A 27,143-nucleotide genomic window follows, 5' to 3' on the forward strand; every position below is an offset into this window, starting at 1 on the left:
TCCTTGCAAATTTGAGAATATTGTCACTCAAACAAAATTTCAGTGCTTTAAAATACAATGTTTCTAAGCAATTTTAACAAATAAATTATCAGACAAGTAATGGCCAGACAGAACAAATTGGATCATTTTTTACAATTCTTATGGAATTTTCCTGATATAAAAGGAAATTATAGTATGCTTCTTTTTTTTAAATGTACAACAGGAAGCTTTGGTGGTACGGCAGAAAAATTTGTTTTAAACTTTAGCATAGAGCAAAGAAAAAGGGTGAAAAAGCCTTTGCTGGGAAATAATAAAAAAAAAGGAATAAAACAAGTTTATCCTATACTGTTGAGAATTCTGATGAGAGGAAACTGATTTTATAGAAAATATTTACTTGCTAAAAGTCATGCAGCAATTCAATCTAAAGCTGATCTAGTCACGTTACATGGAGGGTTTTAGTGTTTAAACCATATAGAGAGAACATCTGATTAAACTGATTATTTAAAAGAAGAGAAACTGGAACTTATCAAAGCAGTAATGGGTAAATCAGAAGAAAATCAAATCTTTCAAAAAGGAAAACTGACCTTTAAAAAAGGGAAGTGTCCAAGCCTAAGATGGGTTCATTTGAGCTCTCCATCCAGTGGTGGACCCAGAAATCTTTAACCTCCTCCCAAACCATGGCTTCCCATTTAAAAAAAAATTATATATCAACTTATTAACCTGATAACAGGTTTATTTACAAGTTTATTTGCACTTATTCATAACCTACAGGCCTATATTCCCACACCATCACGTGAAACATCACACTAACTTCAGGCTCCTGAAACGCATTTGGATAAAAACATTCAGTGACTAAGAAGACAGCGAGAGCCACCCCTTTAAAACATTCAGTCATTTATTTTGCATATTTGTTTAAAATCTAACATATGGCTTGGTTCAGACCACTAGGACTGGTGGTACTTCTGCAACACCAGGAGACTCCATGATCATCTCTAATGTACCTGTCAATATGATGCTGCGAAAGAACACAGGACAATGGTACAAGTGGTAGCATACTGCACTGAACTGAATCTCATTCACACATTAAAGGTACAAACACTTAAATTAAACACATTTCCAGTGGCCTCCACGTTTAAAGGCAAAGGGTTATTAAAAAAGAAAGTATCTTTAATGCAATTTCAACCTACATAAACTTAAAATGAAAACTTCTCAAAGCGTATTTACTAAGTAAAGACACAAATTTCAGATTTTATTGTCTAAATTAGTGCCAGATGTATTGAAACTGCCGATACCACCGGCTATAATCGTAACTTGATTGCTGACAATCTCACGGTCCTAGGATCCAGCCACTGGAGACCAGTGTCTTTAATGAAAACTGAACAAATAGTTATGTCATTAACAGAACAATTTGGACGGGTTTGGACCCAAGCTCTCTTGATGATTGTAGTTTGAGACATCTGCTTTAGATCATCCAGTTCTCTGCATCCACCCAGTGTAGTCTTCTCTGTTCAGCCAAACGGTTTTCTGCAGGATTTAGGTTGTGGAACTTGGAAAGCCGTAGTAGGAGCTGGAATTTCAGTCTTATCTGCTCATGATGACCCATGTTTCTGTTTTCTTGTGTGCTCCACCCGGTTTTCATTTAAAAGGCCTTGGTACTTAAAAAAAGTGTAATTCTTTCAAAGGCTTTTTGAAAAGAAACACACCCTTGCCATGACAGATCCTCCACCATGCCTAACAGTGGGTTTTAGCTGCTTTTCCACAAAATCATAATTTTGTTTATACTCTTGGTGCCATAAAATGACTTAACAAGTCAGTGTGTCATATTTAAACCACATGGAAACAGTAAGCAACAGATAATTGATTAAAACTTGGAGACATAAACCTATTTAAAAGTGATATAAAAATAACATTTAGAGGTTCCAACAGGTCTGGCACTACCATTATTTCCTTTTATCGGATTTATTACACTAAAATAAAAAATGGAGTAATTGTATGATTTATTACTTAAATTTACTAGAGACTGTGAGTGGGTGTTGAGGGCAATAAACTTAATTGTATTGACAAGGGTGACTAAAGAGGAAAGAAAATTTAGTCACTTGTAAAAAAGGCTAAAAAGAAGCTAGAAAAACAGGGTTAAATGATTTTAAAGCCTGACAGAGTTGTGCTCTAACTACTGCTCGAGGAAAAGAACATCAACAACATCAAATGCCAGTGTTGCCTACCTTAAGCTGACATATTCTTAGCATAATTGCATATTGTGTGAAGACCCTAGCAGTAGATAACAGGAACCTATGAGATTACTGGATACAGAGAGAAATCCTCTGCCACAGACAGGAAGGTAACCTAGAACCAGAGGGAACTGCGTCTGTGTTTCCCACAGAACCTGGTTCTCAGACAGATTGAAATCCAGTATTCAGTGCAGTACCTTTGAAGAAAATGCAGCTGCAGCAACATGGCACAAAGATGTAGAAGAAGAACTTTATGTTTCTTCCTGCAGCCTGACTACCAACAAAGAAGCATCTTAAAATTTACTGATCTCAACTGGATTGTAGCAGTTTTGGAAAACATTCACAGTTTGTGCTGACGACAATGCAGGGCGATCGTGATCATCCCCTGCAACACCAAGGTTTATAAAAACAAGAAAAAAAGACATCTCTCAAAAAGCCCTTTTTTCAATGACTCCTCCATCCAGTCTACTCCTCACTATGTCTCCAATCAGCAGTCCCCGTGTTTTGATACGTCACGCCTGCAGTTTGAGCAACCCGCTCAGGTCTGCTCACTGCATTCGGTCGGGCTGGTGGAGGGGGTAGTGGAGGAAGGTCGGCGGTGTGGCCGACACAGTGCCGAGTGTGGCTAGAGGAGGATGAATGGCAGCTGGAGGGGTTGGAGGAGCAGTCAGAGCAGGAGATGGTGTAGCCGGAGAGAAGCTATAGCTGAGGTAGCCTGTGGCGGGTGATGGGGAGGGGACATAAGGGTAATGCTCCAGTCCTGATGGGGCGTAGGGGCTGTAGGCGGAGCTGTACTCCAGGTAAGGGGAGGTGAGAGCTGTCGCTGTGGGGCTCAGGTGAGACTGCAGCAGGAGGCTTGGTTGGAGGAACGCCTGAGGGTAGACATACTGCTGGGTGAACCTGCGGAGACAGAAAAGCAATGGTTAGAGCTGAAGAGGATTACCATCTGGTTCAGAATATTTATTGACACAAGTTGAAAAAGGTCCTTCTAGAACACAGTGATCAATTCAAATTAATACATATAACCAAGGTGACAGTCGCTCAAGACAAAAACATGAAAAAAAACAACACATAAAATGTCACAAGTTGACAACAAAATAAAAATAAGCTCATCAGCTGTTTTATGATAAGAAAACCTTCATTGTATCAAACTGGGATATGAAAATATACACAGAAAAAAAATTAAAGGAGGTAAAAACCTTTGAGGAAAACTGTTCAGATTTTTTGTCTCAACAGAAAATATATTTATAACATGTTTGCACTTTTTAGACAAGGAAATAAGCTAATTCTGGGAACATTTCTCAATATTTCATCTCATCTTCACCTTTTGTTTTACATCAGTTGTGCACCACGTTATGACAGCGGTTTGGTTAAAAACCCCTAAATTAGACAACATTCTTCTTCGTCAAAAACTTATCTGTTAAATAAACTTGATTTAATACGTTATAAGAGTTCGAGCCTTTGCCTAATCCAGGCATCCCCAAACTCGGTCCTCGAGGGCCGCTGTCCTGCAGGTTTTAGATGTTTCTCTGCTCCAGCACAGCTGATTTTAATTGATAGTTGATTAACAGGCTTTTGCTCTAATGCAACCATCATAATCAGCTGTGCTAAAGCAGGGAAACCTCTAAAACCTGCAGGACAGCGGCCCTCGAGGACCGAGTTTGGGGATGCCTGGCCTAATCCATGACCTAACCCTCAAAACACAAAAAGACTAGATCACATTCAAAAATGTTTGGCTAGTCTTATTGTTTTCTTCAGGGTGTGGTTGCATAGTTTATCTTCATTTTTATCAGTTTATCATTTGATATTATTTGATTGATAAGTTTAAACATTAAAGAAGCTATCAAAGTTTAATCACAATAGAATAAAACATGTTTTCATTAAATCAGCCTCTATAGTCGGTTCTACTCTATAAAATTGGACGGATATTTTTCTAGCAATTTAAACTCAGTTCCCATCTCCACTTTATGAAGGTTTTATTCAAAGTTATTAAATTTAGGTAAAACAAATACAGCAACTTTCTACATACAGAATAGATGACAGATGACAACAGTCTCATGCACTCGAGGATTTAACTGAAATTGAAATGCTTGCTTCTTACAGATGTTCTTGCTGTTGTTCATTTGTGTTTCATACAAAGATAGAGCTAAAATCTTAGAACTTCACTTTTTTAGATTTGTTACTTTGAGTGTACTCTCTGCTTTTCACAGTAACTTTGTAATTAATAGACAAAAAACCACCATAACTAAATTCTAAGCATGTTTTCTTTGCTATAAAAGGTACTTCTGGTCATGTGCTCTCATGTTTACTTTTATTTATTTACAGTCTTCTCGGAGTTAACTTTACTGTAGAAAGTACTAATGGTTCAGTTTTTCTTTGTTAATAGATTATATTCCTTAGAACCACTGACTGAGATATTACAGCCATTAACTTTTATATGTTCTTTTTTTCTTTCTACAGAGTCCCAACTGATCAAGGAGGCACTCACAGTGGATCCTTGATCAGCCGCGTCCTATCGTCTGTGACAGAGATGATCCTTCCCTATAACTTTATGTATTTTTGCCACTTTTGACGGATTTGTCTAATTTTTGTTCCTTCTTTTTGCTTTTTTTTTCTGCTATAGAAAGTACCCCTTCCCCAGTTCTTCGGTTGCCTGCCAAGGACAGAGCAACTGATGGTGGTTTCACTTCCATACAGCAAAATCTGGTCTCTGTTTGAGCCTGGTTCTACTGAAGGATAGCTTTTTTTTTCTCTCCTCTATTGTCACAGGCTCACTAACGTTGCAAAACTTCATTGATTCAATGCAATCTCAGCTTTGACATATAGATGACCTTTTACTATTTGGTATTAAATGATACATTTAATCAGAAATTAGAGTGACCTGGGCAACAGCTAACTGAATGTGACTTTGAGAATATTATTGTATAGAATGTCAGGTTTCAGTGGTGGTTTAAGGACCCAAATGCAGAGGCAGAGGCTGAGGAGATTACTTGCAGCTTTAATGAAATAAACAGAGGTAACAGAGGCGGGAATCCAAAAATCCAAAATCAAACATGAAAAATATAAAGCAAACCAGAACTATGGAGACATCTGGGGAAACAACACATGAGGAGCCAGGGAGAGATGAGGTAGGTGGACAACAGCATGGGAGCACAGCAAAGACAAGGAACCAACAAAGAGTGAGAGCAGAGGGAGGGCATACAGTATATAGAAGAGAGAGACAAAGGGAGGGCTAACGAGCAGACAAGGAGCAGGTGTGAGAGCAGACAATGAGGGAGCCAAGGGGAAAGGAACACACACACACAAGAGGGCAATAGAGGACAACAGAAAAACATGAGAACTAACATAAATCTAGAAATGACAACAAAACTGGAATTAAACCAATAAAACTAGAAAACAAGGAGCAAAGTAAAGAACAACAGAACCAAGACCATGACATAGAAGAGATATTTCTTAATTTTTATTTTGTTAGTTTTTGGATTCACTTGGGTTCTAATTTTGGGAAATGTTGGCAAACATCATATGGAAAAGAGTCGAACTTATCTAGTAAAAGCTCATTTTCATTATGTCTAAATAATGAACTTGTTAAAGGAGTATTACTCCTCCCTTAATTGCGGTACTCATCATTTGTCCTAAAATAGATGTTTCCCCCTGGGTTTAAATTTAATTAGCACACTTACTGAAAAAAAAAAAGTAACACAATCTCTACTTTGGTCTAAATTAAATATTCACACATAAATACCTAGCTTTCAGAGCTTCATACATTTCTGACGTGGATGTATTCCTGTGTCACAACATGGTCTGAACTATTTTCACACAGAGAGCAGATCGTTTTTATTTGAACATCAAGACTCAACAATAAGAGCTAAAGCTCTCTGCTGTCCTCCTGTATTCACTCATGCCCTTGCCTGAGGGTGCCCACTTAACCTAAACTGCCTCAGTTACATCTGGCGAAAGCAACAGCGATCATGTCAGAAGAATTAGGTTACACAGTGGTGTTAAAATGCTAAGGGTAGAACGGGGCTGTTTTTAACCCTTGCATTTCCCTGTTGACTTGTAGTTTGTCATTGAATGTGAGCAGGGGAAAGGACCGGCGAGGGGCGGCCTGCAGGTGCTTACCTATAAACAGACTGATATAAGAGATAAAGTGTGCTTTCACAACAAACACCCTGCCTCAGCCCGTTCTCCCCCACTCTGCTGTATATACAACACACAGACACACAGCAGGATGAGCCTGCCATCACTCGCATAAAACCTATAAACTCAGTCAACCAAAAATAACTCCTATTCCAACCTCCAACTCTTTCACTGTGCTGCGTCCAAAGAAATAAAAAATCTAGAAATTAGTAAAAGCTCACAAACCTTTTCAAATTAAAATAAAAATCTAATTAATTTCAATTCAGATAAACTTAATGTGTAAAAAAAAAACTGTATGATTTAAAGGGAATATTAGCAGCCAGCTAATGCCGATTAAAGTCTGAATATTCCCATAAAAGCACAAAGCACTGATAGTTTTTAATCACGCAGATGTTTTTGAACACAATGTGCAAACACCTTAGAGAATTAGCTCTAGCTGCTAATTGTCTGGTATTTTTGGAAAAAAAAATGGTTTTACCTGGTTTTAACTGCATAAAAAGAACATTTATATGCCTGACTAATTTGAAAGGCACAATAAACATAAAACTACTTCAGATGCTTTTTCGGTCTTAAATCTTTTCAACATACAAGGAGGCATTTGAGGAAAAGAAGGGAGCAGCAGAGTGTAGGTAGAATACAGAGCTGTCTGCTTATTCAACTAGATGCATCTTGGTGTGCAGCTAACACTCTCTGAGTATCAGCTGTGTTAACATTAATCTGGCAGATGTGGAAGGGATTTTTCAAGCATGAATCTTATCAGAGGCTTTCCGTCATACTGTGTCCTGTATGTTTTGGTTGTTGTCCAACTTGAGGACACCTGATGTCAATTACTGAATTCTTTCTCCAGCGTGACATGACGTTCAGCAGAGGCTCGGTAATCAGAAAACAATTTAAATCAGGAGGACTGGGACAGAGAAACACTGGGATATTCAGCATTATGGGTCACGGTGCTTGATAGCAATAGAACAGAAAATTCAGATCTAATTTCAAGAGCTTTATCCAAAATAAAAAGAACAATTGAAAACACATTAAATAAGTAAATTGAAAGTGTTAAAGTTTCAAACAGATTCTGGCTAACCAGAGCTTAATCGGCAAGCCTTCATACATTTATATTTCCCTTTAGGCAAATGATAATTGAATGTTTAATTTTTGTGTTTTTAGTTTACTTTTATAATTTATTTTAGTTAAGCTTAAACTTATTCTTAAATTTAGTAAAAATGACATCTGAAACTATTTGTTTCTGATTAAAGGTCAGGCAGGTTCTTGTAAAAGATAACTAAACAATGTAAAGGAGAATCCATTTTGAAATAAAAGCGTTTTTACTTGCAACTAATGAATGGTGCATAAAAAATAAAAAATAATTCTCTAAGAAGACGTGAGAAAGGAATAAAGTCATAAAGAAATAAATATTTCAAATAATTGGTTCAAAGGGTGTTTCTACAAGCAATTAAATAATGGGGTGTACTTACTTCTTTTCACACAGCTTTCCTACTTTAGTTTTTTTTTTTTCATTTACTTGAGGTTAGATTTAAATCACGTTCAATCAGGGCCTTCTTATTATCCATCCATCCATTATCTGACACGCTTTTCCCGAGTGGGGTTGCGAGGGGTGCTGGTGCCCACCTCCAGCAGTCAATGAGCGAGAGGCAGGGTACACCATGGACAGGTCGCCATTCCATCACAGGTCCTTCTTATTAATCCTTTATAAATAAAATCCCAAAGGAAACCACTTGTCCTTACAACAGGCGTGTCAGCTATCAGGATTTTTACAGCATTTGTCCACCAGTTCATGTAAAATACACTTCAATGTCCCCATGTTTGTAGGATCATAATTTCACCTTCCTTCCTTAATAAATATAAACTCTATTGACGATTACTTACACCATTCTCAATAATCAGTAGAAAAACGCTTAATGGTATTTCATTCATCAAAAAAATGCTTTATTTGCTGAAAAACTTATTGTGTGTTTGTACGTGTCTTTTTGACAGTCTCAGTCTTTGAAGCAGGAAGGCCGTTTCCTCTTTGCCCTGATCTTTTCTTTCTATATTTCATTTTCTATAGGCTGATAAAATGGTAATTTTACTGGCAGTGAGAAGAAACATGAAATGAAAAGATTATTTTTTAATCTAAATCTGCAAGATATCAGAATAATGTTGGACTGCACTGCATGCACATGTGGAAAATATGAAGTTAGTCCAAATTGAAATCAATAAATCTGACCTAAAAATTTGGAAACCATCAGTCAGTTAAAACTGTCTTAAAATGCAGCTGTATTACTTGTGGTTTTGGTAGTCGATCAAATAATATTTAAATAGACTTTAGTTACACTACATTGCATTTAAGACTTAGGGATGTTAAAAACATTTTATTTGAATTTTATTCAACCTATTCAGTGACTTTAAGCCTCTCATGGGGAAAAAAATATTGTATTTGAGAGCTTTGGCAAATTAATGGCATCCAACAACATCTAAAGTCAAAACAAAGCTCCTGCTTGTCCTCTCTGGATGCTGCCTCCCGGAGCAGAAGTGCAGTGTCATTGCCACGGCTGCCCGCCCGCCTATGCGTCGGCCTGACTGATCCGATGTGACAGTGTTATCGTAGGGAGGGAGCTGCACCTCGCCTCGCTCCTACCCGGGCCTGACATCACTGCAGACTGTCAGACACACATTCATATACACACAAACACACAGACAGGAGATATGGAGCGACAGCTGGGCATACACTACATTACAGAGCACAGACTGAATCCCACACTCGGACTCATCACATTCAGGGAGAATGAAGAGGCAAGTTAGATACCTAACACACACGTCTCAGCTTGTGTGTTGTTGGTGAAGCAGCTTAGAAGGAGATGTGGTTGTGTGTGTATGTGTGTGTTGAATTAGTAGGGGTTCAAGCATGGCAGGACTAATTGGCGCAGCTGCATGGGTGTACGCTCACTAACAGACCCATGAGAGCAGAATAACCTCAGATGACTCCCGTCTCCCTTCCCTCTATGGACTTCACTCCCTCCCAGCCATCTTCCTCTACAAAGCACTCCCCCTCACTTTCCTCGCTCCAACCAGGCATTGGATGAAAGAGACAGAAAACAATGACTACAGAGAATAAATGCAAAAACATCCCCTTCTTCCATCTTTTTTTTTTCCAGTTCAATCAGAATGGCTGCTATCGCTCTGAGAGGGAAATGATACAGAGAGGTGAAGGATCAGTCATGGTATCGCTCAACCCTTGAGCCAGACGCACCTATAACGGCTCACATGAGGGATGTAAAGAGACTGAGTCAGTTAATGAGACACAGAGGCCTGACTCTCTGTCTTCTCTCCCATAACTATGCAAACGCTTGAGGGAGTGTGGGCTAGCGTTGGAGCCGGACACTCGGTTCTACTGCCGCCAAGCAAAATGGGCACTTCTGTCTGACTCACTCCAACAGGGCTGGTTGATGTAGAGAAACCAGAAAACAACTGATGGATTTACTGAATAGTATCACAACTCAGTCATACTGATTTTAGTGTGCCTAAGACTGCACTATGAATGTTACATTCTATAGCTGGTGTCATGTAAGAATGAGTAATAACCCCTAGTAGTTTTTTTTTTTTTAGTTTAGTTCTCTAAACCCAGATCTGATAAGAGGTGGTAGTGCAACATTTAATATATTAAGCAATCCCCAGAGCCAAGGAGACGCCAGCAGATCCCCGATCTAACAGATCAACTCTGTGACCTAATCTCCATATACATATATATATATATATATATATATGTGTGTGTGTGTGTGTGTGTGTAATATAAAGGTAAAAATCAAAAGTTCAAGGGATATATCAGTTACGGTTATTAAAGGAATAGTACACCCAAAACATGATTAGCCTTCATTTTCTACTCACCCCCAAGCTGAACAACATCCTGGAGTACTTTTTTGATATCTCAAATGCATCTGAAGATCTGGGAGGCTTCTTGCTGTCTGCTGACATTCAAATAATGGAGGTCTACGGTGCCCGAGACAGAAAGGTCCATAAAAGTCCACAAAAAACGTGTCAATATTCCTCCATACTGCTCGTCCAATGTATTCCAAGTGTCCTGAGTGGGTAGCATCCAGAATTTACTCGAAACGAAGTAATTTAGAATGTTTTTAGAGCATAAACAGTAGTGTATAGGATTTCCTGAAAGCGCGAGCCTGCACGTTCACGACGCTACGGAAGCCGGCAGACCAAGCCAGATGAAAGTGCGCATTCAGCGTCTGCTCTGCCGATAATGCAAGCCTAGAAGAAGAAATGTGCTGTTTACCTGTGCAAAGAAAGAAACAACGAAAGAAAAATGTCTGAGGACTTCAGTGTTGAGGAAGAGCATGAGTTCTTTGCCGAGCTGAATGGGCACTTTCATCCGGTTTGGTCTGCCGCGGTTTCCATAGCGTCGTGAACGTGCAGGCTCGCGCTTTCAGGAAATCCTATACACTACTGAGTCTGCCTTTTGCTGTTTTGATGTGTTTGCCTGACCTGGCCTCAGACTCTTGCTCGCTCTGGGACACTGTGGGCGGTGCCTTCCATATTTTGTTGGCAACCCACCGGGTGGATCCTAATTTGTTCTCTGGGAGCATTCATAATCTTGCTCCATTATCTTATCATGGTCACTGACCTGTGTTTCCTTTCTGCAGTTTCCTGCCTCAGACACCCTAGCCACTGCTACTGCAGATCTGCTTCCTGTTTATTTGTTTATTTTAATAAACGCGTTTTGAATGATCCCACCGTTTGTCTGGCCTTGAATACTGTGTCCACCGATCTGAGTAGTGACATCCATGACATGTAGAAACTGATATTTCAAAAAGAACAAAGAAACTTTGTAGCAATGAAAACATGATTACCTTAACTAGGTGCTTGCACCAATTTATTTACTTTTTTGCCTTTACTGTTTTACTTTTTGTTGAAGTAGAATTACAGCTAGATCAGGGTTCTGCCATCTGTAGCTCCAAAACCATGAGCTGTTCTTTGGCATAGGGTTGAGGGGGGATAGCATCCCCCTTCTTAAAACAAATCTTGAAAATCATCCCCCTTGTTAAATTACCATCCTTCCATACCTTTCCCTGTGACATTTTACGACTGAATGTGTAAAATTTCTACTATATATTAACAGTAAAGGCAATAATATTGCCCTTTTCAACATTTGGCGGGCTGTGGGCATATGAGTATCCTGAGCAAAATAAAAAAAAAGTGGCCTACCATGACTATGAAGCTGATCCCAGGGGGAAATTTGTCCTATGCATTTGTACCTAACTATGTAGGGGCAGTGATAGCCACCCAGGTCAAGGGACTGACTGCAGTTCTACTGTAAGGTGCCTTGGTCAAGGTTAATGACTGGCGTACCAGACATGTAACAACCTTACCATGCATATTGCTTTAGGTTAATAGACTATATTAATTAGGCTATGTACGCTTCAAAACAAAAATTAATAAATAAATCCTCCATCCCCGTTCTTTAATTTTTTTTTACAGCTAGACTACTGGGCATATTAAATGATGCACTATTGCCCTGTTTTACAAGTTATCTCACTTTATTGATGTTACAATGGGCAGAGCAGACACAACAGGCTCGTTTTTAGGTGGTACTGTGTTTGGTTGACGACTGTATTTCAAACAGACTCACTGCTCTAAATTGATCACATTCATAGCCATTCAATGCCTGCTACATAAACACCCTAACACAATGTTTCATGTCATGTGGATGTAGTTTTTGTAGTCGTTATTTCTAAAAGGTTTAAAACTCAGAAGCAACAATGGAAACCAGTTCAACCTCTCAGCTTCAAGTTATTCTAGCAATGACATAAGCAGCTCAATATTTAGATGGAATATGAGAAATGTCTCACAGACCTTTGCTTTATATAAATCCGCCTGCAAGCTGCTGATTCCAAACAAAAGCTATTGACTACCACACATCTTCATGCGCCTAAAATGGACATAAAAAAGTAAAAAGAAAATACAAACAAAAAAGCAAGGCAAACATTAGGAATCCATACAGCAAACAAACAAAACTGTAAGATTTTAAAGCAACTTTGTTTTGCATGTTTTTTTCCTAAACACTGTGCCGCTTTACTGTAAACTCCCGTCTTCCGCTTGCTTTTCACTCCCTCAGCTCTTGTCTGCCTGCAGGCAGATGATACATACAAAATTCTTAATTTCACCTGAAATACTCAAGAAAAACTTGCCTCAGCGGATATCTCTAACACTTTGTTCACCTACTTTGATAGCTCTGACAGGAGAATAAAAAAAAGAGACGTGACAGCTGAATGTAGCATTCTGACACACACCTCACAGGAACAAAAGCTCAAAGCTGAATGAACAGGAACACTTTGAAAAGCTTTCAGCTGGGTTTTACTGTCAGTTTTTTTACTTTCTCTTAGAATTTATATTCTTTTCCATCCAACAGAAGGGTCTCCTCTAATTAGGTCCCCAGCTGAGGGAAAAAACAAATCCACCTGAGGGTTCATCATTTAACTTAGAGCCCTGAACCGAGAGAAAATAACATCTTTAGATTAAAATAAATAGGTTAAAAGAAAGAGAATAAAATGAAGTGAAACAAAAGCACTATGATTCTGATCTGAACATTTAAGATGAGCTCCAGCGTCTCATCCAGCACCACCTCTGATGCTTCACTGAACACTAGAAGCTCGACCACAGGTGTGCTCTAAGTCTGTCACCCTTTTCCACTTTCTCTGCTTCAACAGGAAATCCACCCTACAGCTGCCACTGCACCATCTTAAACAAGCCTCACCACGCATCCATCTCCTTCCTCTCTTGGTTCCTCTCAAAAATAAATACTTCAATAACCAGTCGAAAAAAAAACTAAATTTTTTTTTTCTAAGGAAATGTGTTAACCTTGACTTCTACAGGCAGACAATCAGACAACCACAGGCAACAGATGCACCCTCCCCCCATGCTTCCCTTAGAGGGGAACCGCCCAGATTCAGTTGTATCTCAGAGGCAAATTTGGCACCAAGACATCCTCTGTCTTCTCAAAACTTTAGGCAAATACGCCAAGGCAGTAAACAGTGCCTGTTTATCTTTGATATTTACTGTGTTTGTCTGAGCAATGGATAAAAACCTGCTGTGAGGGGGTGAGAGCAACCAAAAAGTTTATACTAAATGGTAGTTTTGAAATTTGGGAAACCAAAAATAATGATTAGTTAAGTGTATTTAATGCAGACCTGTTTCTGAATCCTAAATAGTGAGACAAGATGACAGTTACAGATGGATGACCTTCTGTAATATATGATCAGCAGTGAACATTTTTGTTATTTTTTAAATCAATGTAGTACCCCTATTAACCCCCTTTAAATTCCCTATCCTCTCTACAACATTGCGGTAAAACATGCAAACACATAAAAAGATTGCATAATCCAGTGGAAGTTAGTAAAAAAGTCCAATATCACTACAGTATGACATAAACAGAAACCACGGGTATTTACTGTAATGGAAATATATCTATACAAATATGGTGAATAAAGTTGTATTAATGTAGTGGTATTAGTGTTTGGTTGTTTTTGAAAGGTTTTGCTTAAGAATCTTATCTTCAGTGATAAAAAAAAACACTTATCTTGCACATGATTGAACATTTTAAAGATGTATGAAATGCTTCATTCGAGTATAACAAAAGATGGTATATGCACTTTGCTTTGCAAGGGCTTAAACAAAGGAATTTAGTTCGATGCACCTTTTTTGAAGGCTGAGCAGAATCTTATTTAGAGACGCAACACCTAAAAAAATATTTGAAACACTGATTGCAAGTAAATCATTTTCCAAAATGTCATTTTGGTACAAGTTTCTGTACCAAAATTGAGAAAACTCTAAATGATGTGAAAGACTCTGCATCACACTCACAACACCAAACCAAAACACTGCATATATGCACCATATAGATTTAATGCTCTAAACTTCCACATCAATGTGTTTTTTGCACCATATTGTTTTTTTTCCCTCTCACCTCACACTGTTTACATTTAAACATTGCTGCACTTCAAGGAATAAAAAATGTCATGAACACTGTACGAAACGATATTTAGTTTTGTATACACGCTGTGTATACAAAGTGACAATAAAAGTTGTCTATGTTTGAGATAATTTGGATCTATAGCATTGAAATCTACTTTTTAATGAAAATAAATAAATCTAATATGTAGCTGCTCATTCAGAACATGAAAATACGGATGAAATGAGTTACTCTACTACTGCAAATAACTTGAGCCAGGAGTCGACAGCCAGGCCACAGAGACTATTAATATAAAGTAGTAAACCTTATGTTTGTTGAACAATGTTTTTTCTGCTGATAGAGTTTAGTGTTCAGCATGTAATATACATTCATCTTGTCTTTACTTTCTCTTTTTTAAGATTTAAAAGTTCTTGTGCCTGATTAAAAGAATCTTTGGCATATTTTTCTCATGTAGGCAGAAGAATAAAACAGTTGAGAGTGCAGTTATCAGGTTGTGAGTCTACTTACCGTATTAAATTAAACAGAAAAAATGTTTTAGTGTTGGAGTTTTCACCAAAGAACATGGACCTCTAGTTTGGTGAGAAAATATTACTGAAGGTCATAAATATAGATAAAATTTCTTTTCCAATTTGGGAACAGGCCATTCTTTGTTCTTGATCTTGTTTGAACCTTCAGATTTGTCTTTTACTTTTGCCTCGCATGAAACCCCCCCATGTTGCTAAGAAAAGCTGCGAACTGACGCCAGTCATACTGATCATGTCAAAGACACTCAGAGCCTCAGAGCAGAAATATCTGAGCTGCGACAGATGTGCCCTTTGTGCAAACACGAAAAAATGTGCATGTATTTATGCATTAGCTCAGGATAATTTGTTTGTTTATACATAAATTAAAAGCCTTGAGAGTCTGTTCAATCAAATTTAAAACAATAATAACTTAAGTTTTATCAATTAAAATACAAAATACTAATGACTTCCTAGATTCATAACAATGATGTCGTACCAGCAAAAAACATTTTCTTTTGTTCTTCTGACATTAGTGAATGTATTAACCTAAATAGACAAATTATTATTCATTCTTCATTAAGGAAAAGCACCTCGTGCCACGGTGCAGCTCAAAGACCTGTTGAGGTTACGATTGATTCAGGTTCTGCTCTTACTTTTTCTTTCCCAATAGTTTTCACCATAAATAAATTGGGATGGACCACATGTTAGTCATCTTTTCTAAAGTTTTCCTTTTGTTTTAGGGCGGAAGAAAAAAAATAATATAAAAATCACTTTGATCAATGGGGTTTTCCTTTTCTAACACTCATTCCAAGAAGCTTGTGAATAAAACTAGTAGTTATCTTGTTGAGCTACCTGAACGTCATCCAGATATCTTAAATCTTATAGGATAAAACAATAAGGACAAAAGAAACTGAACTATTAAATAAACAGAAGAGCATCTTTCTTTTGCCATCCTTGTGTCTGTACAGCGCTTTGTTGCTCCTGAGTCACCTGATCCTTACACAGGAGCAGATGACATCCCTTTAAGGTAAAAAATATACAGAAAAATATAGCAGAGTAGCTCTGGGCTAAAATGAGGAATATCTTGATCACATATCTGATTTTCTGAAACACTCTTGGCATAATGCAAGCATTGGCATCTGTACTGAGAACAGTGTTACACTCTGTTATATCCTGCTGTATTGAGTAGAATAACAGAATAAAACACAAACAAAGGGGCATGTATAATGAATAAAGCAACATTTCTTTATATAGATTATAGATTACATTTACAACTTTTATTTTTAACTATGTGAGTTCAAGTGTGTATCTCTGAGTAGTTTTATTTGTTTTTTAGATCTGAAATCAAGCAGTCTTAAAAAGAAAAGTTACTATTACCAGTAGGATATTTTGTAAAAGAATGGATCAGAAAGATGTTCCAAAGATTTGTGACATTAAAAGTTTATAATATTGCTTTTTATGAGACCACAAAATATAAAAATATGCTTTGCAAGCTTTTTACTATTATGACAGAGTGTATGAAAACATCCAATCTGCTGCATTATGTCACAGTAGAGTAATATAATCACTTTGAAATTCAGTTATTGATAAAATCTTCTCCTGCAGTACATACAAAGAGTTTTAATGTCAGAGACAAACAGGAGATTCACTGACAGTTGCCTCAAAGTGAGCAAAGCCCTGTTTTTGAAAGTAGAGGTTCAAACTCATATTTCTGCTCCTAGTTTTAACCTAAAAAGCCCAGACATTTGAATGTATAATTTTTAAAACATTTTCCTCACAATGCAACAGGCACCCATGCATGGACACTATGTGAAAATAATTTTCTCATTACAAACGACTTTTCTTTCACATCTTAGATGATTAGATTAGATTAGATTCAACTTTATGGTCATTACACAGGTACAGGAACAAGGCAACGAACTGCGGTTTAGGTCTAACCAGAAGTGCAATAGCAGCAAGTGCAAGATAAATAATGGTTCCATAAATACATGACATGGGTTTCTATTGAATGAGTATAGAGATGGATACCATTATAAATAATGAATATAATATATAGATCACTAGTGTTATGAACTAAATTTACAGCTGGATATGTACTGAATATAATACAGGTATACAGGTGGATATACTGTAAAAAGGGTTTTTACAGTTATGTACAATAGCATATATACAGATGGGTTTTACTATAAAATGAATAAATAAAGTTTGGACAGAAGCTATCTTGCAGTAGAAATGCACATTTCTTTATCCAGCTGATCATTATATGTATAAATAAGCAGGTGAAATAAAAAACTGACTTGTATCTTAAACACACTTAAAGCAATTTCCATGAGAGTTCGATTATATTCCATTGTTGGACGTAAACATAAATCCATAACTCTAACTCGTAATTAATATGAAATGTAAAGATTTGCATTAAAAGAGTTTGTTCCATTAGAACACTAGTTTTTAATCTAAAAACTAGTGCTTAACTTCATTCTATAAATGTTTAAAGTAAACTGGAGTATTTTATCAATTATTTACATTCTCTTAGAAAAAAAGAATCATAATGCTTACATTTTTATATGCTTGAATTGGTTGTTTGCCTCACGGGTTTGTCTGTTAGATTTTAGACCCAGGTGATGCAATTTGCCTCCTTCGATTCCAGCTGTAAGGTGTCAAACCATAAGTCTTCCTGGAAGCAGAGATTAACCCCCCACCCCAACACATGTACTTCAAATGTCTGCCCTCATTCTGGAAGATTTTCTATCAAATCTCATCTCATCACTCATTCATAGTCCCATCTGGGTCAGCTTAAATTCCCTCATCCCTCATTCACAAATTGAGGGCTGCAATATTAATAGCCCTCGCAACAGTTTTGGTTTCTAATGGACTTTTTTGTAGTCACAGCATCTGAGCATGTCAGCCTTTACAAATCCAGAGAGCAGGAAGACTGAAAATACTAACAGTAACAATAATGATACTGCTTTTTATAGGGTATAAAAAATAAAAAAAAACTGTCCATCCTGATTGACAGACCAGCCAATTGGGAATCCTTCAGAACGTGATTCAGTCTAAGTCTGCTTAATAACAAAGAATGAAGCACATGCTTCTGACCTGATTTTGCAATTCATAAGAGAGCACAAAGAAAGAGTAATGGCTAATAATCTGGTCTGGCTTTACTTGGAGAGTAGGCCTGGACAATAACTTAATATCAATATATTCAATGACAGTGATATGACATTTGAACACATTTCCAGTATTGTGATACACGCTGCAGCCTGTGATTACAGCATTTGTTGCTGATTGACATTTTGGGCACAGACGATTCAAGGCGAACAGAAAGAGCCTCAGCACATTGGCTACCTGAGCGGTGACATCAACCATAGACAGGGAGCCTGTGCTTCACACGTGTGGCTCATGTTGAATGGTGAAACAGAGTAGATTCACTCTGCCCTGTGACTGCAGACAAAGGCTGCAGCTGCTGCATCAGAGTCCCTGTGCTTTGAGTTAGGAGTTAGTGACAACACATGGACAGGTCACTTTGAGTTTACGTCTTCAGTGAACAGTTAGTAAGCGAGCCTCCAAGTCTCCAACAAGACAAGAAAAAGTTGTTTGATTTGTCGTGAGTCGCTTTTTGGAAAAAAGTTGTTAGACGGGTCTGAAAAGGGGCAAACTATTACGACAAAGTTGCTGAGTTGGCAAGAATGCAGAAGTAAAATAAAAGGTTGGGGGAATTTTTACACCTGTAGAACAACATATTTATGACGTTTATAATGTGTTTAAAAGAAATTTGGGTAAATCTCTTTACACTGTGTTTAAATAAGAGAGCGCAAGCTCGTCACCACCAGAGCTTTCCTGTGGCATTAGGGATATGAAAATTCATTGTATTTTGACTGCACGGATCATTACATATGCTTTGATAACACTAACTCGAGTTAAGCAGGTAAATATCTTCAAATTAGAACACTATTTCTACAGTGGTTATGCAGTTTGACCAACAGTGTAATGACATAATTACATCGCAATTATATCAACTGACTTGACAAAAATAATATTCTTAAAAAAACTTAATAATTCTCTAAATTACTTAAATTATGCAGGATGAAAGTTGGTCAGGAATATTAGTCTTTTATTACATATTTTAACAAATCTTAATGCTGTCTTTCACATTGCCTCTTGTACTTTTAAATACACAGTGGGACAATAAAAGATATGTATTTTCTCTGAAACCCATAAATTCACTCTACGTGTCAATTATCCTCTATTTCCTTGTGCCATCCCAAGTCTCCATGTTATTGCAAATGAAATATCTTTACATTATTTAGATATTTGCAAAACATTTTGAGACATTCACACATATATAGAACTTATGCCTCCTTTTTTAAAGCAATCGCAATTGCAAGCTTCTCGCTTTTCCACCCTTAAGTTAAATTGCAAGAAATCATCAGACACCTGCAACTGTTCAATTCTCAAAGAATTCTTTTTTTTTATTTAATAAAACAAACATTGCTGTATTTCAACCAGAAATATATAAATATATACTGGATCTAAACATTCTTTCTCCAACATCATAATAAATGCTTTATTATCAATAACGGTGACTATAAAGAGGATTGTGTCTAAAGAAAGAGGGGCTTTAATGAAGTTCCTCTTAGCTTCAGTGCGTGTGTGAAACAGAATTGAGCTTCTTATGCATTTGTTGGAGCAGAGGGAAAAGCAGACAAAAGATGCATCCAGCTCCAGAGTATATTTATAGATACAGGCCTCCAAAGGCATTTTAAAGTTTAAACAAGTAATTTATTTGGAGTGTTTATTTTCTCTAACACTTCAAGGCCACTGTAAGCAAAACCCAGAGCACAGCAGGATGCAGAGATCCAAATGTCACGAATCAGAGAGGAGGCAGGTGAGAGAGAAAGAGATGGAAAAGAGTTATTGATCGTCCTGTGCCTTACCCGTATTGCCTCTGAGCCCATGTAGGAAGGACTTGGTGAACCCCAGCTGAAAGAGCTGCACAAGAAGACAAAGAGACAGACAGAGGGGACATGTTAGAGAACGGACGTCCACATGGAGAGCTGCTTTATTCCCTTCTGACTGTTTCTGTTTGTTTCTCAGATTTAAGCACGCTAATAATAATATCACAAACAGTTACAAACTCAACACTTACTGTCACACAAATTGAGTTACTCAATGTTCTCTTACAAACATCTGTGACCTTGTTGCCTCTAGACTTCATCAGGAATCAATTGAGGAAGTGTAAGAAAGGAGAAAGTTGTCCTCCTCCTCTGGGTCCCTCCTCTATAACTTGTTTTCTTCATTCCTCAAGTCATTCGTTGCTCTGTTAATCTTTGTTTCTTACAGTGCAAGTATGTCAGCATTTCTTCTTTTATTTAAACATATATTTAGGTGGGCATCTTCAGTCTTTAGGAGGACAAAGACGAGACAGACATGCTGTTATTTCTTCCCCTTAACAGTCCCATCCCCTCTTTCTCTAGGCATTGTCTGCCTCTATGAAACACAATAACAAAATACCAAGCGCTGCCATCTCCCTTCAGCCGAATACTCAGGGAGTTGTGTTGCAGTGCAGAGCTCCAGAATAAAGGCAACACAGTGAGTTGTTGTTGGCGCCACTGTTTGTCAATCACACCTACGCTTCACTGTTTTCCAGCAAATTTTTAAAGGAAAGAAGTTCTCAAGGTCAGACCTCAGAGGGAAAGCCTGCAGCATGTGTGGAGGTGGTTACCTCTGGGAAAACAAATGGCATCAAGAAGGCTGTTAGGCACACAAAGACTGAACGTTGGGTGTGGATGAGCTGAGCTATTTGGCTGAGTGATGAGCATACCTGTGGTTTACCATGTTTTATCCACTAAACCGGAAATATATATAGATTCAAATGGGTTTCCTATCATTTGCAAAGCTAAATGACAGAAAATCCATAAATAATATTTTAAGGAAACATAAAAAACAATCACAAAAAGTACTAAAACAATATGCATGGTGAAAAAATTACACATCACTTATGGTACACCACCCCTCTACTCAAGAAACAGTCGACACCACAGTGTGGGAACACTTTTCTTTAGCAGGCAAAGAAAAGCTGGTCAGATGTGACAGAAAAGGTGAAGTTAGCTAAACACAAGACAATACTGGAGGGGAAAAAAGTGTTTCAGGCTGCAAAAGACTTTAAGCTGAGTGGAGGTTCAGGTTTCAGCAGGACAACCCTAAACATACAGCAAGAACTGCAGTTGGAGGGTTTAGATAAAAGCTTAGTACTGTAGTAGAGTGACCTATTTTAATTTTAGAAATGAATCCAATAAGGAGTATGTGGTCAGACTTTTAAACCAACCTCCTCCATCTAATCTGACTGAAATTGGGATATTTTTAATAAAAGAAACTACCTATTATTTTAGTTTCTATAAAACAAAGCTGATAGAGACTTGCAGGAGTATTTGGAGCAGGTGGTGCTACTTTGTGCTGATTATTCTGCCACATTATATCCCAACAATAAAATACAAACATTATAGATTAGACCATAAGAACATTAAAAATACTTTTACTTTTCAACTTTATTTCTATAGTCTGGTTTACATAAACTGGACATATGGATAAGTTAAACTGCCACCACTATAGTCTAGAAGCAATAATAAAACGCATAGGACTGATGTTTCAAAGCACAGAAAAGCGGATGAAAAAAGGCACTGTTAGTGATATTTATGATGCAGAAACGGAACTTATTTTTCTACATTTCCAGTTAGATACCAGTTAGCTATTGAAACAATGCAATTTGTGTTAAGAATTTTAAGGAAAAGAGATTTTTTGTTCTCAAATAAATCCTATATATTATTTATAAAGGATTTATTTATTAAAATAAATCCTATATAAATGATATTGGAGCAGGAGAACATAGGAGATAAAACGAGGATTACAATTACTTTCCCTCTTGTCTCAGGTCTGTCCAATACCAATTCTACCCCTAGTTCCACCAATATATTGATATTTTCTTCCAAACCTTCTGAGTTATAATCTTACTTGTCTGTGAGTTGCGAGGCTTTGCACCAAGGTACGCCAAGTTCACGTTGGCCTTCCTGCCGTCAATGATGGGGTTTGGATCTTTGCATGCCCGTTCTGCTGCTGCCCTATCGACCATGGTCACCTGCAGACATATGGTTGATCAATATCAGTTTGGAAAACTCTTTAAAGAGACTCGCAGCCCTTATTATCACACCAGGATCAATACTAAATCATTAAACAAGGTACACTGACAACACAAACAGTCTCAAAATATAGTATTTTGCTTGCATCTCTTTGCAGGTATCTCCTCTGACATTTTTTTTTTTTTGCATTAATATACAAGACTATTATGGTATTTGAGATTTCCTTTCACCTCTAAATAAGATCTACAGACCCTGCACTTATTTATTCTCAAACCCAACTTTGGGAACCACTATCAGATAAAATTTATAAACAAACAGCAACATGAAGACCAAGGATCGCACCATAAAGCTCATAGGTAAAGTTGCAGAGGCGCTAAAGCATGAATGAGTAATAAAACCACAAAAAAACTACAACATGGTAAATGGCCTGTACTTATGGTATATAGCACCTATTTTCAAGTCAGGAGGCTTGACCAAAGCGCATTACACTAAATTCAGTCATTCACCCATTCATGTACACACTGATGGTGGCAAGCTACATTGTAGCCACAGCTGCCCTGGGGCTTACTGACAGAAGAGGGGCTGCCGTTCACTGGCGCCACCGGGCCCTCTGACCACCATCAGTAGACAATGCCCAAGGACACAATGACAATGAAAGTGGGAGCCAGGGCTTGAACCTTCAATCCTTAGATTTCAGGGCAAACTCCTGCATCCGACGCCATAACATTTACAGAGATTAAAAACTGCCCACTGGTCAATACGTTATCTGAAAATGGTGTAACTGCAAACCTACTAAGCCATGGCAGAGCAATCTATTAAAACTGACAGACTGGGAAAGAGTGTTTATGCAAAGAAAAATCTCCTACCACTTGGGTAGGAGAAACTATTTGTTGTCCACTCTACAAATTTTACTTTAAAAGAAGATTGAATAAAAACAGCCATTGATCCAAGGCAGGCTAAAAGCATGTTTAAAATTTGACTAAAACCAATTAAGGGACAGGGCAAATATACTCTACTCAGACGACACAAAAACTGTTGTTTCTTTTTAACTGTGAACACATCATCCCCAATGGTAAAGCATGGTGGTGTCAGCAACATGAATAGGGGAGCTCCTCTCAAGACAAGATTTGGAAGCAGGGCAGAGTTTAAAGAAAGATGGCTGAAGGTCTAGTCAAAGTCGAGAGCTAAGTCTAATTAATCTGTCAAGAAGATTTCAACAGTCATTAATACTCCTCCCAATATGACAGAGCTTGAGAAATGCCTCAAAATGAAGAGGGAGGCTTGTAGCTAGGGTTACCAACTCCTTAAAGCAACATTTATTGGCCAGGTATTGTCTTCCACCCTACCAGTATAATACATATCTTTTTGCCTATTCCTCTTTTTGTGAAATGATTTTATAATCCTTTCACTCTAACCTAAAGTGAATTAGACATATCTTTTTTTAATTAATGGGACAGTTCCTGTTTACAGGAGACAGTTAGTGACTAGTGTAGCTATTACTGTAACAAATGTGGCTCTACAACGCATCAAATCATGGGGCCACACCTTTAAGCTTGTTCTTTAGTAAAACAAAAAGTATCCAAAGTCCTCACTTAATTAATCTCTGTTGGGAAACCCACTGTAACACAGAGGTTGTGGTTTGAACAATGGTAAATGGTTTGTACGCACTGGACTTTATACTTTTGGAAAATCATTTAGACTTTTCTGTGTAACTCAGAGCAACTATCCTATCATATCAGAAGAGGAATCTGTGTTTTACGCTGGATCCGGTGAGGTCAGATCTGTGGGAAGCAGGAGGACCAGACACTAGGATCTATTTGGAGGTAGTGAGGTGAAGAGAGAAAAGATGGAAGCTGGGAAAACCCTACAAGGTTAACAAACACCCACAGAACAGAACAGCTGCAATTAATATACAAGGTAAACCACAGTTGCATCCTCTGTTACGTTTAAATGGAGCAGCGAAACTAAAAACATACACATATTGGTTTTGCAGACTCCCATGCAGGGTGCAGGGACTATTAATGGATGGACTTAGCAGCTCATAGATGGAGTGCAAAACTCACAAGTCCTGCTTATGTTTGCCTCTAAAAACCCCCATAAACACCCAAACCCATCCTAGCAGAGAGAGATGGCTGCAGGGGAGGAAGTCAGATTGAAACTACAGCAGCCTTATCTTGCTCAGCCAACTGACATGTCACACCTCTAAGACCCCCCTACCCAGAAGCTGGAGCTGTTTATTACAAAGCAACGTGTGACTTAGTGCGTGTGTTTGGTGCTGCACAGCTCATCTGGGAGGACAGAGATAATTAATGACATACTTTTAAGAAATAACCTGCTCCTCATGCCTCCAGCATGTGACAAGCTGCACATTGCTCTGCCTTAAACAGAGTACCAGTGTTTGCAGCTTCTGGGGCCCCAAGAGGATCAGATAAGGAATAAATTCTTCTAAAAGTCAAGCATATGGATCACTTTTTATTGTAATTAAAATGTGAAATCTCAACTCACAAAGCCATATCCTCTGGATTTCCCCGTCTGCTTGTCCGTGATCACCACCGCCTCATCGATGTCCCCGAAAGTCTCGAAATATTTCCGAAGTGAGGCGTCGCTGGTGTGGTAAGGCAGCCCGCCGACGAAGATCTTGGTGTAAGTTGCGTCCTTGTCCATGGTGGGGGGCATTATTTCTAAAGGAACCCCGAGCAGCTGACCCAGAGACAGCGGCGAAGTCATCAATCTGGGAGGGGGAAAGCAAAACTAAAGAGTCGGACGAAAGGAAAGAAAAACAACTTTACGCGCAGCGGTCAGAGGAAGCGCCTATAATAAAGGTTTTATCCGAGAGCGCGTCCATGCTTCAATACGTGAGGGGACAGGTGTCTCCAGGCCTCCCTTTCTAGAGACAACAAAGCATGCAAAGTCTTGACTCTCACAGGCGCTTTCCTTCTCTTTGCTGCTGGTCCAATAGACTCGCTGTGCGTCTGTCCCCATCTGAGCATCCCACCCTCAGCTCCACCCTGTCCCTGCTGCACGCGCACAAAGGAAACCCCCATTACAACATAACACCTGACTGTTACACACCTTTGGTGGAGAGATTTACAAAAAAAATAGGCTCCCTCTAATCAGGGGCGTCAGCTGACCCAATACTATACAGGGGCACAATAGGGCACCCCCAAAAAAGTTTTTTGGGCAATTGTTTATTTAAAAAAAAGCATGGTTACAGTTATTACGGAAGAAGATTAGGGCCAATGAAAAAATAAAATAAAAAGGTAACTGATTTTATTTCAGTATAATATGAGATAAAAGTCAGAATTCTGACTTCAGTCTCAGAATTATTATTATTTTTTTTAGAATTCTGACCTAAATATCAGAATTCTGACTGTTTACTCACAATTCTGACTGAATTCTTACAGCTAACAAACATGTTAGCATCAAGCCGTAGCCATGTCTGTTTTAGAGACTAAACTAGCTCTCTTTTTTAATTACACAAGAGGATTAGGGCCACTGAAAAAACTAAAAAAGTTAACTGATTTTTAAATTTGATTTCATTATAATATGAGAAAAAAAGTCAGAATTCTGGGTTAAATCTCAGAATTCTGAGATTTATTTTGTGGATACTCAGCTCCAGGTAAGGTGGCAGTATCATTTAAAAATGCTGTAACACCTCTTTAAATCTAAACTAATCCTTGAAACTGCCAGGGGTTTATTTTCCCATTAAGTTGTAAAGTACATGAGTCATGTTAAAGGGGAATGGTTTATCCTGGTGTCATGACTGACATCACAACAGGAAATCATTTAGCAGGAGTCCATCCATCTTCTCCCACTTGGTTCTGTCAGGCCGGTGCCTATTTCCAGCAGTCTATGTGCAAGAGGTGGGGTACACCCAACGGAAACACAGAGACACACAACCATGCACACGCATACTCAAATCTAAGGATAATTTAGAGAAGCCAATTTACCTAACAGTCATGTTTTTGGAGTGTGGGAGGAAGCCGGAGTACCCGGAGAGAACCCACACATGCACGAGGGGAACATGCAAACTCCATGCAGAAAAACCCAGAGCCAGCAGTCACACCAGAACGTTCTTGCTATAAGGCAACATTGCTACCCAATTTACCACCATGCAGCCCATTTAGCAGGATTGTTCAGTTTCTATCTGCTGCATGCAAATAATACTTGTTTAAATCGGTCCTTTACCAAAGGCAGTGTGTGTGAGGGTTGTGAATTGAATGTCAAAGTCTAGGCTAAACTATTATAAATTTAAATCGGATATTTTATATTTAAAAAACTGCAACAAGCTAAGCAGAATATTAAGCCCAAAGGTCCAATTTTTACAACCTCTGTCAGTTCTGCAGGTTTCAAGATGACATAAGGAGGGTTAGGATGTCCTCAGAGTGGCGTGACATTCTTCCATGGGGGGCATCAAGAGAATGCATAAAGCAGGGTGGGTCTCGCTTGTAGAGGGACTCCAACAGGAAGTTAGCAGGAGATGAAAGTAGGGCTGCAGACGACAATGTGGTAGACAATGATTCAACCCCTCCCTGACTTCTTTCACACTTTGAATCCCCTTCACATGTTGATAGCCCCTCGTCCTCTCACACCCCCGTTATTCCCAGCCGACATGACCTTTTGCTTTTAGTTTGTTGTTAATAAAAAAAAGAGTGGTTACTAAGGTTACAGGCTACTCCAGTGACACATAAAACTGCAGTGGAAGAAAATAACAACCAACACATTTTAATGTTTAAATATAAATTTGTATTTACATCAATATTAACATCAAGAAAGAAGGTAAGAAAAAAACCCGTCAGTATTTTACATCCTGTGATCATGAATGCATGTTTTCCAGACATTTTCCTTTAGCTCCTGCAATGTCAGAAGAGCAATGATGTTCCTTGTTTTTAATATTTCTGTTTCTCAAAGCGACAGGGGATGTTAGAAAACAGCTCCAGTTTATTGTTATGACATAAATATGACATCCACCATGAATAAAACCTCCCCTCTCCCTTAAAAGAACATTCTTGATAAGATGTAAGCACCACATATAAAACAACTGGCCTTAAGGTCCACAGTAAAAAAAAAACAAAAAAAAAACAATTTAAACCACCTAAACAGAACCAGACAACCTTGCTACTCTATTTCAGACAGAAGAGATAATTTAATATGGAATCCCACTTTTCCTCCTCCTACATTATAGGTTATG

The 27,143-nt window shown here is 38.1% G+C and overlaps 1 protein-coding gene across 1 annotated transcript; it reads right to left on the reverse strand.

The window, feature by feature from the left end:
- Positions 1–853: 853 nt before the first annotated feature.
- Positions 854–24,941, reverse strand: LOC119774161 (RNA-binding protein 38-like). Its single transcript, XM_038271542.1, has 4 exons — positions 24,458–24,941; positions 21,828–21,951; positions 19,754–19,808; positions 854–3,107 (listed from the first exon to the last, which is right to left on the reverse strand). The coding sequence occupies exons 1-4, from the start codon at positions 24,677–24,679 to the stop codon at positions 2,756–2,758; spliced, it is 753 nt and encodes a 250-aa protein (XP_038127470.1). The 5' UTR covers positions 24,680–24,941; the 3' UTR covers positions 854–2,755.
- Between the last annotated feature and the right edge of the window lie 2,202 nt (positions 24,942–27,143).

This window comes from Cyprinodon tularosa, unplaced genomic scaffold (assembly GCF_016077235.1).
Source record: "Cyprinodon tularosa strain WSP-4 unplaced genomic scaffold, ASM1607723v1 ctg8, whole genome shotgun sequence".
NCBI lineage: Eukaryota > Metazoa > Chordata > Actinopteri > Cyprinodontiformes > Cyprinodontidae > Cyprinodon > Cyprinodon tularosa.